This window comes from Humulus lupulus, chromosome 4 (assembly GCF_963169125.1).
Source record: "Humulus lupulus chromosome 4, drHumLupu1.1, whole genome shotgun sequence".
NCBI lineage: Eukaryota > Viridiplantae > Streptophyta > Magnoliopsida > Rosales > Cannabaceae > Humulus > Humulus lupulus.
Window position 1 is genome coordinate 234,401,770 of NC_084796.1, and position 18,107 is coordinate 234,419,876.

The 18,107-nt window shown below is 37.5% G+C and overlaps 1 protein-coding gene and 1 long non-coding RNA gene across 2 annotated transcripts; one reads left to right on the forward strand and one right to left on the reverse strand.

Annotated features, from left to right (window-relative positions):
* Window positions 1–1,181: 1,181 nt before the first annotated feature.
* On the forward strand, window positions 1,182–10,993 carry LOC133831329 (probable purple acid phosphatase 20). The gene is made up of 5 exons (XM_062261589.1): window positions 1,182–1,496; window positions 3,657–3,948; window positions 4,192–4,772; window positions 5,594–5,682; window positions 10,639–10,993. Exons 1-5 carry the CDS (start codon window positions 1,326–1,328, stop codon window positions 10,820–10,822), a joined length of 1,317 nt encoding a protein of 438 aa, XP_062117573.1. The 5' UTR covers window positions 1,182–1,325; the 3' UTR covers window positions 10,823–10,993.
* A 219-nt stretch (window positions 10,994–11,212) lies between these two features.
* Window positions 11,213–17,651, reverse strand: LOC133831330 (uncharacterized). The gene is made up of 2 exons (XR_009892487.1): window positions 17,451–17,651; window positions 11,213–12,235 (listed from the first exon to the last, which is right to left on the reverse strand). It is a non-coding gene; the product is annotated as an uncharacterized LOC133831330 (long non-coding RNA).
* Window positions 17,652–18,107: the final 456 nt, after the last annotated feature.

Genomic DNA, 18,107 nt, shown 5'->3' on the forward strand with positions numbered 1-18,107 from the left:
TCATATTAATTTTAAATAAATAAACAATATTATAAAAATAAATAAATAAAATATATTTAATATAATATATAATATAAATATATTAAAAAAATTATAGCAAAACATTATTCATAATTTTAATAAAAACCGGTTCATTTTTTTTCAATATATAATAGAATAAATTATATTTCTATAGTATATATAAATATTTATATTAATAATTTCTACATATATGACATCTAAACACAGCACTGACATAAATATATATTTTACATAACTACATGACAGATATATAAATTACGAAAATATTTAAAAAAAAATTAATAATAAAATAAAATAATAATAGAAAAAGTCATAGTGTAGAGTAGTATACATACATCAACTATTTTTAGTTTTTAATGTAACTCACAATGTCTTTTGCTGAATTTGATGAAGAAAAAGAGTTCCAATCACTTGACAAAAAATAAACTATTACACAAATTTATAAGATTAAAAAATTATATGTATGACTTTATTATTTTTAAATAAATATGATTTAATTATTTAAATTATCATAAAATATCTTATTTTAATTTATTTATTTTTGTTGAAGTTTAGTATTGTTGATATAATATACTAAGAATAGTAGATTATATTATGTTATATGTTTAATATGATACTATTATAATAAGTGAAGTTTAAGTTTAAATTTAATTAAATTTTCTTTAAATTATAAAACATATAGTTTTATTAATTTTAAATAATTGTTATTGTAAAACATCATAATTATATCATATTTTAATTTGTATAATAATTTATTTAATTTAATTTAAATTTAAATTATATTTAAAATATAAGTATATTTTATTATATATAAAAATATTTCATTAAAATTACCGAAAAAATAAAAAAATCTTTATAATCAAGAATGTGCTAGTTATATAATAGAAATAATTCTGCCCTATACATCAAAGTTTGGAACATATGGCCATTATGTACACGTGTCCGGACAAGCCACGTGTAACATACGTATATATATGGAATATCCCATAACGTTTAATTAGCCAATGGTCACGATCAGCGCATGATATGAAATCTGACCGCCATTAAATTTTCTGCATAAATGTTCACACGAGAAAAAGGACAAATGTAACTAGCAAATCCGATACTATATATATATATATATTTTTTTTTTTGATAAAAGCAAATCCGAGAATATTACCAACAATTATTATATAAAATGAAACTCTGTGGGTAGCGCTACCGCCACCGGTTGCTCCACTAGGGAGAGAGTTTTATTCTTCTCCTCCTTAACTATTCTTTATTTTTTGTTTTTGAATTCGAAAAAACCAGTAATACTAATAATTATGAAGATTATTGGAAAACAAAAAATGGTTCCGCTGTTTCTGGCGTTGGCTATGGCTTGCGCGATCTTGCTCTCCGGCAGTGTACACTCGTACAACCGCCCACCGCCACGAGAAGATATTAGGGTTGATTACACCAAAGACGATGATGAGCCTGATTCTTCTCCACAACAGGTACATATTTATTTTTTCTGGTTAGTATTTTTTTTTTTCATTTGATTTGGTTCGTAAATTTGTTCTTGCGATCAGTTGGATAGAGACTTGAGTACATTTTTGTTTGCTCTATTTTTCTTTTCATAGAAAAAATGGTATGTAATTAATGTTGGAAAGGTTAGGTTAACCAAATCAGTTTCATTTTCAAACTTTTGGTATGGAAAAGAGATCATTGGCCGTTATTATTTCTTATGTATTGTAATATCTATTGAATTTTGATCAACTACGATACAATATTCTTAAAATGGAGCCAGTATGCCAATCTTTCGATTTTTTTTTTTTCATTTATCAATCAATTTTGTGACATCAGTTCAATATTTTCTCGTCTGTTTCTTTGCAAGGATTCGAATTTTTTGTCAAGTATAAAAAGACACCTTGCCAACTATTTTGATTTTCCCCCCTCAAATTTGGGTCTTTTTCTTTGTTTTAATTTTTTTTATTTTAATACATAGAGAAATTTGTGAAAATAGCCTTTTTATTAGTAGTAGTTTGCACTTTTGATAATTTTTTGCAAAATGACATTTATCTAAAATTTGACTAGTTGTCTAAATTTTTCGATCAGTTGTCTAAAATTTTTGATCTAAATTGTCGACTAACTCTCTAAATTATGAGATGTCATTTTGCAAAGAATTATTAAAACTAGACTAGAGTGCAAAATGACTTTAAAAAATAGGTCATTTTGCAAAAAAAAAAAACCAATTTTAATATTGTTTATAGTACTAGTTATTTATAGGTGAGCGTCAACTTAACAAGACAAAAGATGCGCCTGTATAGGATTTCAGTATAATCTAATAATTTGGTGTATATTAATATCTCTTCTGTATAATAAGTGTGTAGATAAATGAAATTTTTTATTTTAACGATTTTTTATTTTTTTATGTTAACTTTAAATGAATATTTTTATATTTAATAGAATATTATGTTTGTAAACATCACTTAAACTTAAATAAAATAAAATAATTAATTAAAAATAAATAAAATGAGATATTTTTGAGATATTTTATAATGATAATTATTTAAAAATAATAAATAATTAAACAAATTAATAATATAATATTTTTGGGATATTAATATATATTAGTTATAAGCAACATGCAATACACACGTTTGCTTAGTTTTATTTATAGAATTTATTAATTATTTTTATTAAATTTATATTAATGTCATAAAAATTTCAAATAAATATCCTATTTTAATTAAACAATCCATTTATTTTTGTTTAAGTTTATGTTTGTTCTAGTTTTTGAATTTGGGAGTGACAACAAGAGATTATATATTATATGTTTAATGTAATATTAAATATTCAACGTGGATTTTAAATTTAAGTTTTTCGCTAGTTTTTTTAAAAAAAAAACAATTTGTTGCTAATTCATAGTAAATTATACTATATGTTTAATACGATATTATTCTAATAAGTAAGTTTAAGTTTAATTAAATTTTATTTAAGTTATAAAACGTATGATTTTATTATTTTTAAATATTTATCATTGTAAAATATCTCAAAAATATTAAAAATTAATGTGTTTAATTATTAATTATTTTTAAATAATTATCATTCTAAAATATCTCAAAAATATCATATTTTAATTTGTTTAATTATTTATTATTTTTAAATAATTATTATTGTAAAATATCTCAAAAATATCATATTTTCATTTTTTTAATAATTTATTTTATTTAAGTTTAAATGTTTACAAATTAAGTATAAAAATATTATGTTAAATATAAGAATATTTCATTAAAGTTAACATTAAAAAAATAAAAAACTGTTAAAAGAACTTCCATTATCCATTACCTAGGCAGTTATTATATAGAAGAGATATTCCATATCCAACTATCTTTTTAATTGTTGGGTTTGAGTGCATGTCACTAAAACATTGGTCTAAATAATGTGGAAATTGTTTTTCTCTTCGAGTGAAGCTTAATTTTCTGCTATTGTTTATTCTATATGAATATTGATATTCTAGCTAATAATTAAGAGAATGTAATAGGTCCAATGATTTTGTCAATGCAGGGCCCGGTGAAAGGCCCATGAGAGTACTCATTCAATTCTTGAACTGAGAAATAGTCTTGTTATTTATGGATTAATAAAAGTAGATTATATATGGTGTATATTTTTAGGTACATATATCTTTGGTTGGAGAAGACCAAATGAGAATATCATGGATAACACAGGGGTCAGGTCCAGCAACAGTAGAATATGGTGTATCTCCTGGGGTTTATGGATATACCAAGAGTGGATCTACTTCTTCGTACCGCTACGCAACGTACGAGTCAGGTTCCATTCATGATGTGGTGATTGGTCCCTTAAGCCCAAACACTGTATATTACTATCGATGTGGCGATGCCTCTTCTCCTGAATTCACTCTCAAAACCCCACCAGCTGCCTTCCCCATCAAATTTGTACTTGCAGGTATACCTACCTACCTATTAATTTACTACACTTCAATTCATTTATTCCTGCTTATTATTCCATGCCATTAAAGATTTGCATGTGTTCGTCTTGCTTTACAAGTAATATCTTTTTATAAGACATAATATATTAGTACTATAAGATTAGAGGGTTAATAATTTTTTGAAATAAAATATATATATAGATGTAGTGCGTAAATATTAATAAATAAATGCATGCATATGTAAATGTATATATACGCAGGTGATCTTGGGCAAACCGGTTGGACAACTTCAACTCTGGATCACATAGCAAAATCAAACTACGACATTTTGGTACTTCCGGGAGACCTCTCCTACGCCGACATCATTCAGCCCAGGTGGGACTCCTTCGGCCGCCTGGTGGAGCCACTCGCGCGCCAGCGCCCATGGATGGTCACCCAAGGAAATCACGAGATCGAGAAGATCCCCGTCGTCCACAACACCCCCTTCACTGCCTACAACGCCCGCTGGCCCATGCCCTTCCAGGAGAGCGCCTCCGACTCCAACCTCTACTATTCCTTCGACGCGGCGGCGCGTGGTGTCCACGTCATCATGCTTGGGTCGTACACCGATTTTGGCAAGGACTCCGCCCAGTACAAGTGGCTGGAGGGAGACTTGAGGAAGGTGGATAGGAAACAGACTCCGTGGTTGGTGGTTGTTCTCCACGCGCCTTGGTATAACTCGAATACTGCTCACCAGGGCGAACCCGAGTCAAACGACATGAAAGCTGCCATGGAGGAACTTCTCTATAGTGCACGCGTTGATGTCGTTTTTGCTGGTCACGTGCATGCCTACGAACGTTTTGTACGTATTCCTACATCTTATTTTCTTACTTTTTTTTACAACTATTTTATTTTTATTTTTACATATTCGCATACAACAATTTATTTATTTTTAAACAGAAAATTGCATTCCTTATAAGGATATTTAATTTGCAAACTAACATCTTTTCAAAAAAATAATCTACAAAGTTATTTTGTAAAATAAAATTAGTATAGGTAATTAATACCAATTTTATTTTAATTCTATGCGAAACTAACTTTTACTTTTCACCTTCTAACAAATTTTTTTCTCATTTATGGCCCGTTATAGTGTGCTACTTTGTGATATTTTTATGGGGTTTTTCTAAATTACATTTTTTTATACATTTTTATGATCTTTATTTTTTTTTCAATTTTATTAACTTATGTTTTAAAAATATGATTTTAAAGTTTCATAATTATAAAAATATAGTTTCAATAAAAATAATTAATAATCAACTAGAAAACAAATATACAACAATTTACTATATCAACTCAAAATAAATTAAAATACAACTTGAAAACATAACAAATAAAATAAAATAAAAAGTAAAACCGTAAAAATTTATTCAAAATAGTAAAATTGAAAAAAAAAAAACTGTGTTGAAATTTTTTTGGCAATTTTTTGTACATTTCCCTATTTTTATTATGTTTTTTCCCACTTTTTTAGCTCTATGCTTTTATTATATAGCTCGAAATTTTATATAATTAAAAGTTAAAGTTTAGATAGATATTCGAAACCAAAAAAAATATTACAATTTAACTCTAAATATAACAATGTTCTTTAAATGAGATTTTAATCTTTCTTTCTTTCTTTTTTTATAGACCCGTGTATATAATGACAAAGCCGATAAGTGTGGTCCAATATATATCACAATTGGAGATGGTGGCAACCGGGAAGGCCTTGCTACGAAGTAAGTTAGTTCTTTATTTGATTTTTTGTTTTATGCATACATTAAAAAAATTATTATTATTAATTAATATGTTTCTAGCTAATTGATTTGTTGAGTTAATTAATGAATTTACTGTTAGAATACTGTAATCTGAATTTAGCCCTAATTAATTCAAAAGAATCAAACAATAAATAGCCAAAGGTTAGCGGAAGCGTACCGGAGTCCATTGAATCGCTTGAAAAAGGGTATGATCTTCCAATTTTGCATCAAAACCTTTGAAGCCTTATTTTCCTGATGATGGGGATTCAGGGTTCTGAAAAATACGATACGATGCAAAAATGGGGACTATTACCCATTATATTACCAACTGCCAAAGGAGTTAGTAATATTTATTAACTATTTCTAATTTGGCCCCTCATCAAATCAGAAATTGTCTAATTGGTATCCACATATTAAAATCATGACAAATATACCCTTAAGTCATAAACTTTATTCCAAAATAGACCACATAAATTTGACTTATTTTATTTGATGACCCAACACACATTTTATATATACAATTGTGACCCCAATAAATTTCTAACAATCTCCCACTGGGCCACATATTTATATATATAAATGTGTTAACCTTATTGAGCTCATAACTTTGTCATCATAACCATAGGCATATGCAATCTCGTCCATTAACTATATCAACATAGGATCAAAGCGATTTTCGTTGTATCAATCACAACTAAACCCATCAATGGTCACATACATCAACATAGCCAAATGACATAGATCAATCATGATAATGTGGTATGAAAATTACATGCATGGTGATCTATTCATGTCAATTTTCAATTGGTCCTACTTTACTTTATAGAGATCAAAACTTTAGCTTAATGTACAAAGTGAAATAAACTTAATAACATAAAGTCTGATCAGAAAAATATCTAAATACATAAGTTTCATGAAACTAATAAAACACAAAGGATAATAAAGACAAACTCCCACTGAATCTAGATATCCTCATACTCTAAAACACCCATACGAGCAGTGTGCTCACGAAAGACCTTGGGTGGCAAACCCTTAGTAAGGGGGTCTGCAATCATGGAGTTTGTACCTAAGTGTTCTATACAAATCTGTCCACTCTGTACCCTTTCTTTAACAACAAGGAACTTGATGTCAATATGTTTTGACTTCGTCGAGCTCCTGTTGTTGTTGGAATATAATACAGCTGATTTATTGTCACAATACAACTTAAGTGGTCTTTCTATTCCATCCACAATGCGCAGCCCGGTGACAAAATTTCTCAGCCATATACCATGGTTGGATGCCTCATAACATGCAACAAACTCTACTGCCATGGTAGATGAAGCTATGAGTGTTTGTTTTGCACTCCTCCATGATATAGCTCCACCACCTAACAGATATATGTAGCCTGAAGTGGATCTCCTACTATCTTGGCATCCCGCAAAGTCGGAGTCAGAATATCCAATGATCTCAAAGTGATCTGACCTCCTATATGTGAGCATGTAATCTCTTGTTCTCTTCAAATATCTCATAACCTTTTTGGCTGCTTTCCAGTGATCAATTCCTGGATTGCTTAAGTATCTGCCTAATACTCCAACAATGTACGCTATATCTGGACGCGTACAAACTTGAGCATACATTAGACTCCCAACAGCTGAAGCGTAGGGAATCTTTTGCATTTCTTGAATTTCAAGGCTTCCTTTAGGGCATTGCTTAAGACAAAATTTGTCTCCTTTAACGACAGGGGTATCACCTGGTCTACAATCTTGCATGCCAAACCTTTTGAGTACTTTATCGATATAGCTCTTTTGTGATAATCCAAGAATACCCCGAGAACGGTCTCGATGTATTTGAATTCCTAAAACAAAAGAGGCATCACCAAGATCTTTCATCTCAAAATGCTTAGATAGAAATCTCTTGGTTTCGTGCAATAAGCCTATATCATTAGTGGCAAGCAATATGTCATCGACATATAGAACTAGAAATATGCACTTACTCCCACTAAACTTGTGATACACACAATCATCAACATCATTTATCTCAAAACCAAATGAGAGAATCACTTGATGAAATTTGTGGTACCATTGACGGGAAGCTTGCTTGAGTCCATAGATGGATTTTTTTAATTTGCAAACCATATTCTTTGGGTCACCACACACAAAGTTTTCTGGTTGCTCCATATAAATTGTCTCATCAATGTCGCCATTGAGAAACGTTGTTTTAACATCCATTTGATGTAACTCAAGATCAAAGTGAGCAACAAGTGCCATTATTATCCTAAAAGAGTCTTTCGATGAAACCGGAGAGAAAGTCTCTTTATAATCAATGCCTTGTTTCTGAGTATAGCCTTTTGCTACAAGACGTGCCTTAAACCTCACCACATTACCATTTTCATCCCTCTTGGTTTTTAATATCCATTTACAACCAATTGGTTTTACACCTTCTGGTAATGGGACAACTTCCCAAACTTTATTGTCTTGCATAGACTTATTCTCTTCATTCATGGCATCATTCCACTTTTGAGAGTTGGAACTTTTCATGGCTTGATGAAAGTTGATTGGATCATCCTCCATCATTCCAATGTCATCCTCATGTTCTTGAAGATACACTATGTATTCATCTGGATTAATAGCATTTCTTCTTTCTCTAGTGGATCGTCGCAAAAGCACTTGTTCTTGAGGTTGTTGAGTTTGTACCTCTGGGGTTTGATTGACTATGTTTGGTTGCTCTTGATCTAAAACTTGATCAATATCAGGATTGGAATCCTGAACATTGTCAAAAGCAACTAATGGAATAGAAATCAACTCATCTTCAAGAAGAGTGGTTGATTCTAAATCCTCCTCAAAAACAAAGTCCTTAACCGTATTTCTCCCCCCAAACTCAATATCCTCAAAAAACTTTGCAGTTCCCGTTTCAAATATATTCTTTACTTTGGGATCATAAAACTTGAAACCCCTAGATCGCTCAGAATATCCAATAAAGTAGCTGCTCACAGTTTTGGGTTCCAGCTTCTTTTCATTTGGCCTATAAGGCCTAGCTTCAGCTGGACATCCCCAAACGTGAAAGTGATTAAGACTAGGCTTTCGCCCCGTCCAAAGCTCATAAGGTGTTTTTGCAGTTGCTTTAGTTGGTACCCTATTCAAAATGTAGGCTGCTGTCTTAAGTGCCTCTCCCCAGAGTGATTCTGGTAAGGTTGAATGACTGATCATACTCCTTACCATATCTTTAAGAGTACGGTTTCGTCTTTCAGAAACACCATTCATGCTAGGAGATCCCGGCATAGTGTACTGTGGGACAATTCCACACTCCTCTAGATATCTGGCAAAAGGTCCTGGATGTTGTTCACCTGATCCGTCATATCTACCATAGTACTCACCACCACGGTCAGACCTGACTTGCTTTATTCTTTTGCTAAGTTGATTCTCAACTTCAGCCTTAAAAGATTTGAACACGTCCAAGACTTAAGACTTTTCATGAAGTAGAAATAGGTACGCATATCTCGAGTAATCATCTATGAATGATACAAAATATTGTTGACCATTCCAAGAAGGTGTAGGAAATGGCCCACAAATGTCCGTATGTATCAACTCTAAGACGTCCATAGCTCTTTTCGCACCTAATTTCTTTGTTTTGGTCTGTTTGCCTTTGATGCATTCAATGCAAACATCAAAGTCTGAAAAATCAATTGAATCCAAGATTCCATCAGACACAAGTCGCTCAACTCTATTTCTAGAGATGTGACCTAACCGTTTGTGCCATAAGGAACTTGATTTTTCATTATCTATTTTACGCTTAGTACCACGTGATTCCACATTTAAGGTTTCATTATAAGAAGCAACGGTGTCAAGCAAATATAAGTTGTCATAAACCATAAGAGAACCAGTTCCAACAGTATTTGAATTAATAGATAAACTAAAGCAGTTGTTTCCAAATGAACAACAATAACCTAATTTGTCCAAACAAGAAACAGAAACCAAATTCCGCCTAAATGATGGTACAACAAAAGTATCTATTAAGTCCAAATAGTAACCAGTACTTAACAACAACCTAAAATGCCCTATTGCTTCCACATTCATCGACTTGCCGTCTCCCACATAAATGCTTCTTTCAGCATCACTTGGCTTTCGGTAACTCAGGCAACCCTGCATTGAAACACTGATGTTAGTAGTAGCACCGGAATCTAACCACCAAGTGTTTCTTGGTACTGAAGCTAAATTTACCTCAGAACAGACCAAAGTAAGAAATGTACCTTTCTTTGCTCGCCATGCAATGTACTTAGCACATTCCTTCTTCACGTGTCCTTTCATGTTGCAAAAGAAACAACCACCATCGTTGTTGGCTTGAGTTTGTTTCTTATGTGTTGGACCCTTATCATTAGCAGCCTCATTCTTCCTTTTCTTGCCCTTATCTTTAGAGGTGCTTGCCAAATGAGCACTTTCAGTCTTCTCTTGCTTCAATCTTTCTTCCTCTTGAACACAAAATGAAATGAGCTCTGATACCAAATGTTAGAATACTGTAATCTGAATTTAGCCCTAATTAATTCAAAAGAATCAAACAATAAATAGCCAAAGGTTAGCGGAAGCGTACCGGAGTCCATTGAATCGCTTGAAAAAGGGTATGATCTTCCAATTTTGCATCAAAACCTTTGAAGCCTTATTTTCCTGATGATGGGGATTCAGGGTTCTGAAAAATACGATACGATGCAAAAATGGGGACCATTACCCATTATATTACCAACTGCCAAAGGAGTTAGTAATATTTATTAACTATTTCTAATTTGGCCCCTCATCAAATCAGAAATTGTCTAATTGGTATCCACATATTAAAATCATGACAAATATACCCTTAAGTCATAAACTTTATTCCAAAATAGACCACATAAATTTGACTTATTTTATTTGATGACCCAACACACATTTTATATATACAATTGTGACCCCAATAAATTTCTAACATTTACAGGTACATAGATCCAAAACCGGAAATTTCAATCTTCAGAGAGGCTAGTTTTGGACATGGACAACTGGAGTTTTTGAATGGGAGCCATGCACACTGGACGTGGCACCGGAATCAAGATGACGTGGCAGTTGAGAGTGACTCATTTTTGTTTACGAGTCTTTCATTTGATCCTACTTGTAAATTGTAATAATCAAAACTAGTTTGGTGAAACTGAACTTTAAATAGTTTTATATAATAATAATTTGCTGATGAAGTTTGGTTAGATATAGTAGCTGTATTGTTCTCGGACTAGTACTTGAATTGGACCACATTCAAAAACTGAAGTTGTTTAATAAAACAAATTCAATTTACATTTCTTTATTTAATTATTTATTTACGTCTTTTTCCAATCCAAGAGGAATGATTACTTCTTTTTTTTTTTTTTTTGAAATGGAAGACGAAAGATCTATTTTTTTTAAGGAACAAAAGTTCATTGACTAAAAGATGCTCATGGGAACCACAGGAGGGGTTCCATCCCTTTGGTTATATCCAACAATAGTGCTAGTCACTCTAGCATTTCTAGCCAGACCATCAGCCATTACATTGTTTTCACGATTAATGAAACTAAACCTACAACAATCGAAACTCTTAATCAAAGATAAAATTTCATAAAACACAGTCCATGTCTCACAATCCGGTGGTGTTTGCTTCTTGTTCACAGACTGCACTGCAATTTTAGCATCTGATAGAATGGCAATTGACTTCCACCCTTTCCTTGTTGCCAAATCCATTGTCAACTTGATGGCTAGAAGTTCAGTTTCCATAGCAGAACCTGCGCTATCAGAATTCTTTGAGATTGCTACCACTGCTAAGCCAAATCTCTTCCTTCCAAGCTGCATCACAGAACATAATGATGTTGACTTCCTCTGGTATTTTATCTTGCTCCACCATAGGTTGCTTGAGGCTTCCGTATGTTTCGTTCCATGCCCTTGCCGAATTAAGTTCTATATTTTTGTTTGCAATTACAGTGATCAAATCCTGGGCAGTTCGATGCTTCCCTTTGTATAGCCTGGTGTTTCTTTCAAGCCATATAGATTCAAATAGGCATCCTGCATGCATAGGCCAGTATTTCCATATCTATACTTACCTCATTACCTCTAACCAGTTTAGAAATGAACTCTTCCATTGTGGAAGCTTGAATATTGTTGGCCCGTACCTGGATAGGTAATGCAAACCAGAGAGCTCTAGCCAATGGACATTCTTTGAAAATATGAAGATGTGTTTCCTCATGTTCACTGCAGAAAATGCATTGCTTGTCCACTAAGAACTCGAGGTTACTCCTTGTGGGAAGTGATTCCGACATGACCCTCCACAACATCATACTTGTCCTGATATGAATCTGAGGCCTCCAAATAACATTCCAAATTCTGTTCGGTTTTCTGAATCTCGACTTTTGATCTTCTCTGTATGCAAATTTGTCAGAAAACTTTCCTTTAACTTCTCCTTCCAAACTAGAGTGTCTCTTCTCTCTTTATTTTTGCTATCTTCTCCCATGTGTCTTGTCCAAAAATCTTCCTCAACATTGTTAGGTTCCATTCATTCTTTATGGATACATCATCCACTGTGTTAGGCCTCCTATTCGGTTCACTTATGCTAGGAGAACCAAGTCCACGCACCAGGGGTAGTTTGGTCTATAGGAAGGGGCTGTTTAGTAATTGTAGATAATAATGAGGAGTAGCTTAATATATTGAGTGAGGAGGAAAGAGAAGGTTATGCATGTACTAGCTTTTGCTAATTACAGCTGGAGAGTCCCAGGCTCTCGAATCCCTGTGGACTCTGTATCAATTTGGTTGATTAATACACATTTCAAAGCTTCTTGATCAGCTTGGATTATTTGTTCTGTTCTTTCTGTTTTGGTACTGTTTTGTTGGGTTATTCCAGAATTGCAGGTAGTCGGGCCTAACAAATTGGTATCACAGCACTCGTCAGGGTGAATGACGAACACGCGGATGGATTCTCGACTTGAATCAGTTGAATCTCAGTTGTCTGCCCTTCAGGACACGGTGACATCGCAATCGCATGATATGGCGGTTCTTACCGAGAAATTGGAGTGGTGATTAAGGGCCAGGCTCTTATCGCCTCTGAGTTGGCCGCGGGCCGTTTTGGTGCTGACCGTCCCTCCGGCGCAGGCGAGCACTCTTCGGCCGGCTCTCCTCCATTGGGTGGGTCGTCTTTTCGTGGGGGCGAGGGTGGCCATCGATCGGATTTCCGAGCCCGGAAGATCGAGCTGCCTGTGTATGCGGGGGCTGACCCCGATGAGTGGACCTATCGGGCGGAGAGGTACTTTGGGTTGCAGCGGTTATCGGAGGCTGAACAATTGGAAGCTGCGGTGATGTGTTTGGAGGGGGCGGCCCTCCATTGGTTCCGTTGGGAGAATCTTCGGAGGCCGATTGCTTCATGGGAGGAGCTGAAGTCGTTGATTGCCAAACGGTTTCGGCCAGTCGCGGAGGGTTCCCTGTAGGACCGCTTGCTGAACCTTCGGCAGACATCCTCGGTCCAGAATTACAGACGGCAATTTGAATCCATTGTGTCCACGCTGGGGACGATGGAGGATTCCATGCTGGTGTCCACGTTCCTCAAGGGCCTGAAGATGGAGATTTAAGGCCCACTACACATCCTTAAACCCGCGGGCTTGGTCCAACTCATGGAATTGGCAGAGGTGATAGAGGCTAATTAGTCCTTGGTTCGGGCTTCTCGGTTTGGGCTTGGGCCACCCAAAACACACCCCAACCTTATTCGGCAATTGGGTCCCTTGCAGCTCGATACGTCCAGAGGTATTTTTCCCTCTTCGGCGGCTACATCGCCGCAGGCGACTTCTTCGACTACACCAGCGGCCGCCTATCGTCGCCTAACAGAAGCTGAGATTCAGGATCGGAAAACACGTGGAGTGTGTTTCAAATGTGAAGGCAAATGGCGTCGGGGGCATGAGTGCAAGTTCCCTGAGTTGCAGATTGTTTTGGTACAGGAGGATGCTCGGGTAGAGGAGGCCGACGAGCCGCTTGAGGAGCTGTTGGGTATGGGCGCTGCTACGCCACCGTCCACGGGGTTGGAGGCTCAATTGGTGGAGGTGTCACTGAACTCGGTATTTGGTTTGACTTCGCCCAAGACGATGAAGCTACTGGGCAGTATCCATGGACAGGACGTGGTCGTTCTTATTGATAGTGGGGCGACCCACAACTTCCTTACTGCTGAGTTAGCATCGAAGCTGCAACTTCCCATATCTCGCACTGAAGCGTATGGGGTCCAAATGGGGACGGGACAGGCAGTCAAGGGGGAAGGGGTGTGTCGCTCGGTTCCGTTGGCTTTGCAAGAGTTGGAGATTGTTGCTGATTTTCTACCACTACTGTTGGGCAGCACGGATGTAATTCTGGGAATTCAGTGGCTTGAGACATTGGGGGGCACGTACCATTACTGGAAGGACCACATTATGAAGCTGAACGTTGGCGGCAGAGCTTTTACGCTGCGGGGTGACCCCTCCCTGCATAAGACCAGAGTGTCCTTGAAGGCCATGCAGAAGATTTTGCAACAAGAACGACAGGGGGTTTGGGTAGAGTTGGGGATGTCCACGGTTGAGCCAAATGTGGGGGAGCTGCCGAGTAAAGCCAAGGCATTACTTCAGATGTACAGTTCATTCTTTGATGTGTCGTCGACACTACCACCACACCGAAGCCGTGACCATGCCATTTCCCTGCGTCCAGGCACCTTACCGATCAGCGTGCGGCCTTACCGTTACCCCCAAATTCAGAAAGACGAGATAGAACGATTGGTGGGCGAAATGTTAGCCACGGGGATAATCCGCCCCAGTACCAGTCCTTATTCCAGCCCCATTTTACTGGTTAAGAAGAAGGATGGCAGCTGGCTTTTCTGTGTTGATTACCGAGCACTTAACCGAGAGACAGTCACCGACAAGTTTCCTATTCCGGTTATTGACGAATTGTTGGATGAGTTGCATGGAGCCAAGATTTTTTCCAAGTTAGACTTACGTTCGGGCTACCACCAAATACGAGTGCGACCGGAAGATATTCACAAGACGGCTTTTCGCACCCACGAAGGCCATTATGAGTTTGTTGTCATGCCGTTTGGGCTGACGAATGCCCCTGCCAATTTTCAGTCCCTCATGAATGAAGTTTTCAGGCCGTTTTTGAGGCGATTTGTGCTGGTTTTCTTTGACGACATCTATGTTTACAGCCCGGACAGCGACACACACTTGGAGCATTTGGATTTGGTCTTCCAGACGTTAGCACAGCATCAGCTATATGCTAATCTCAAGAAGTGTTGTTTCTTCCAATCTCAATTGGAATACTTGGGACATATCATTTCAGCGGAGGGGGTCGCCGTTGACCCCACAAAAGTTCAAGCCATGGTTGAATGGCCGCTACCCACAACGCTTAAAGAGCTGCGGGGTTTCTTGGGGTTGACCGGTTATTACCGAAAGTTTGTCGCAGGTTATGGGACCATCGCACGGCCTCTCACGGACCAACTGAAAAAGGACCAATTTGGGTGGTCAACGGCTGCCACGGAAGCCTTCTTAGCACTCAAGACAACACTAGTATCCGTGCCCGTGCTGGCTCTTCCAGATTTTACCAAGCCTTTCGTGGTGGAGACAGATGCCTCAGGATATGGCATTGGGGCAGTACTCATGCAAGAGGGACGACCCCTTGCATATTTCAGTCAAGCACTTAAACCACGCGCCCAATTGAAGTCAATTTACGAGAAGGAGCTCATGGAAATTGTACTAGCCATTTTGAAGTGGCGATCTTACTTGTTGGGTAGGAAATTTACAGTGCGCACAGATCAGAAGAGCTTAAAGTTTCTGTTAGAGCAGCGTTTAGTGTCGCAAGAACATCAGAAGTGGTTGGTAAAAATATTGGGTTATGATTTTGAGGTTCAATTTCGGCCAGGGGTGAGTAATAGTGCGGCTGATGCACTTTCACGGCTGCCACAGGTGGATTGCGCTGTTTTGTCCTCTACTACTTGGTTGGATTGGGATGTGGTATCATGGGAAGTGCAGTAAGACAAACTGTTTGGGAGAGTGATTGCCGACCTTACCCAAGGGAAAGCAGTTCCGGGATTCGCTTGGGAGAGTGGGCGACTATTGTATAAGGACAGATTGGTTTTGACAGCCTCTTCTTCTTTGCTGCCAGAATTTTTGCGGGACTATCATTGCTCACCAATTGGAGGACACTCGGGTGAGTCGTGTACTTATCAGCGATTGCGACGGGATGTATATTTTCCGGGTATGAAGAAGGCAGTGATGGATTTTGTGCGTCAGTGTGAGAGGTATGTCAGCGGAACAAGAGCATGGCCATGTCCCCTGCGGGATTATTACAACCACTACTGCTGCCCGAGCGGGTTTGGGAAGATGTGTCCATGGATTTCATTGAGGGGCTGCCCAAGTCAGAAGGGGTGGATTCGATATTGGTAGTGGTGGATCGACTGAGTAAATATAGCCATTTTATTGGCCTAAAGCATCCTTTTAATGCCTGGATCGTTGCTGAGAAATTCCTTGACTTTGTGGTCAAGTTGCATGGAGTACCGCGCTCGATAGTATCTGACCGGGACCGCATTTTTCTCAGCAATTTTTGGACAAAATTGTTTCGTTTACAAGGTACCAAACTGAAGCGGAGTACCGTGTACCACCCCCAGACCGATGGCCAAACTGAAGTGGTAAATCGCTGCCTTGAGACATATTTACGCTGTTTGGCATCAGAGAAGCCGAGGGTGTGGGCGAAGTGGCTGTCTTGGGCTGAATATTGGTACAATACGACGTTTCACTCAGCTCTGGGGTGCACCCCTTTTTAAGTACTTTATGGCCGAGATCCTCCAACTTTGATTCGCTATGAGAATGGCAAAACAACGGCAGTGGCTGTCGAGCAGTTATTGGAGGACCGGAATGCATTTTTAGACGATTTAAAGATACATTTACTGTGGGCACAACAGAAGATGAAGACAGCGGCAGATTTGTCTAGGAGACATGTGGAGTTTCAAGAGGGGGATTTGGTGTTTGTGACACTTCGACCCTACCGACAGAAGTCCTTGGCCATTCGAAAGAATGAAAAACTGGCTGCACGTTTTTATGGTCCCTTTAAGGTGCTGTCTCAGATTGGGGCAGTAGCGTATCGCTTGGACCTGCCCGCTACTTCAGCCATCCACCCTATTTTCCATGTGTCTCAGCTCCGCGCTGCTGTCGGGGCGTCACACTCTTCGCCCACTTTTCCTCCAACATTGACTGCAGATTTAGAGCTGATTGTTGAACCTGAAGCGCTCCTCAATGTCCGTCATGCCAAGGACGACCCCAACCAGCAGCTCGAAGTGTTAATTCAGTGGAAAGACTTACCGCTGTTTGAAGCCACTTGGGAGAAGTTTGAGACCATTCGCCATCAATTTCTGTCTTTTAACCTTGAGGACAAGGTTAATGATATGGGCGGGGGTAATGTTAGGCCTCCTATTCGGTTCACTTATGCTAGGAGAACCAAGTCCACGCACCAGGGGTAGTTTGGTTTATAGGAAGGGGCTGTTTAGTAATTGTAGATAATAATGAGGAGTAGCTGAATATATTGAGTGAGGAGGAAAGAGAAGGTTATGCATGTACTAGCTTTTGCTAATTACAGCTGGAGAGTCCCAGGCTCTCGAATCTCTGTGGACTCTGTATCAATTTGGTTGATTAATACACATTTCAAAGCTTCTTGATCAGCTTGGATTATTTGTTCTGTTCTTTCTGTTTTGGTACTGTTTTATTGGGTTATTCCAGAATTGCAGGTAGTCGGGCCTAACACACTGCTTTAACATTAGGGGCCCTAACTCTACGAGCCTCCAAGAACTCTCTAAACTCAGTATAGCTTAACCATGGTATCCTTGGCTGGAACCAAGAATGAATTGAGGAGTCGTCCCCAATTACCATTTGACAACCTTTTTTCAAGATATTCTGAGCCTCAAGAATACCACGCCTCATGGGAGAGTTTGTGGTCTTGCTTTTAGCACCCTGGCAGTACTTTTCTCTTAGACAATCTATCCACAACTTCTTATCTCTTGAGGAGAGCTCTGTTTATGTCTTCAAACCTTCTAAAGCCAAGGCCACCTGAGATTTTTGGTTGGCACAACCGATCCCAATTCTTGAGAGCCTCGAATCTCTCTTTCTCCATGTTCCCCGTCCACCAAAAATTCTGCATTGCAACGTCCATTTCTCCGCAGATTGTAACTGGGACTCTAGTTGTGGACATGTTATAAAGAGGCAGACTCATAGCTACTGACTTAATGTGTATTGTTTTTCCCGCAAAGGACAATAGCTTTAACTTCCACCCTTCCAAACGTTGCATCAGCTTTTCTTTCAATCTTAGGTAATCCTCTCTTTTCTTTCTTTTAAAAATGAAAGGGCTCCCCAGGTATCGTTCGTCTCCTTGTGGAGGCGCTATCTTTAAAATCTGGTGCAAAAG

Excerpts from the sequence above, each read along its gene's own strand:
- LOC133831329 (XM_062261589.1), top strand. The coding sequence starts at position 1,326 with ATGAAGATTATTGGAAAACAAAAAATGGTTCCGCTGTTTCTGGCGTTG. Across the intron at positions 1,497-3,656 it reads CTGATTCTTCTCCACAACAG|GTACATATATCTTTGGTTGG; the intron begins GTACATATTTAT and ends GTATATTTTTAG. Across the intron at positions 4,773-5,593 it reads TGCATGCCTACGAACGTTTT|ACCCGTGTATATAATGACAA; the intron begins GTACGTATTCCT and ends CTTTTTTTATAG.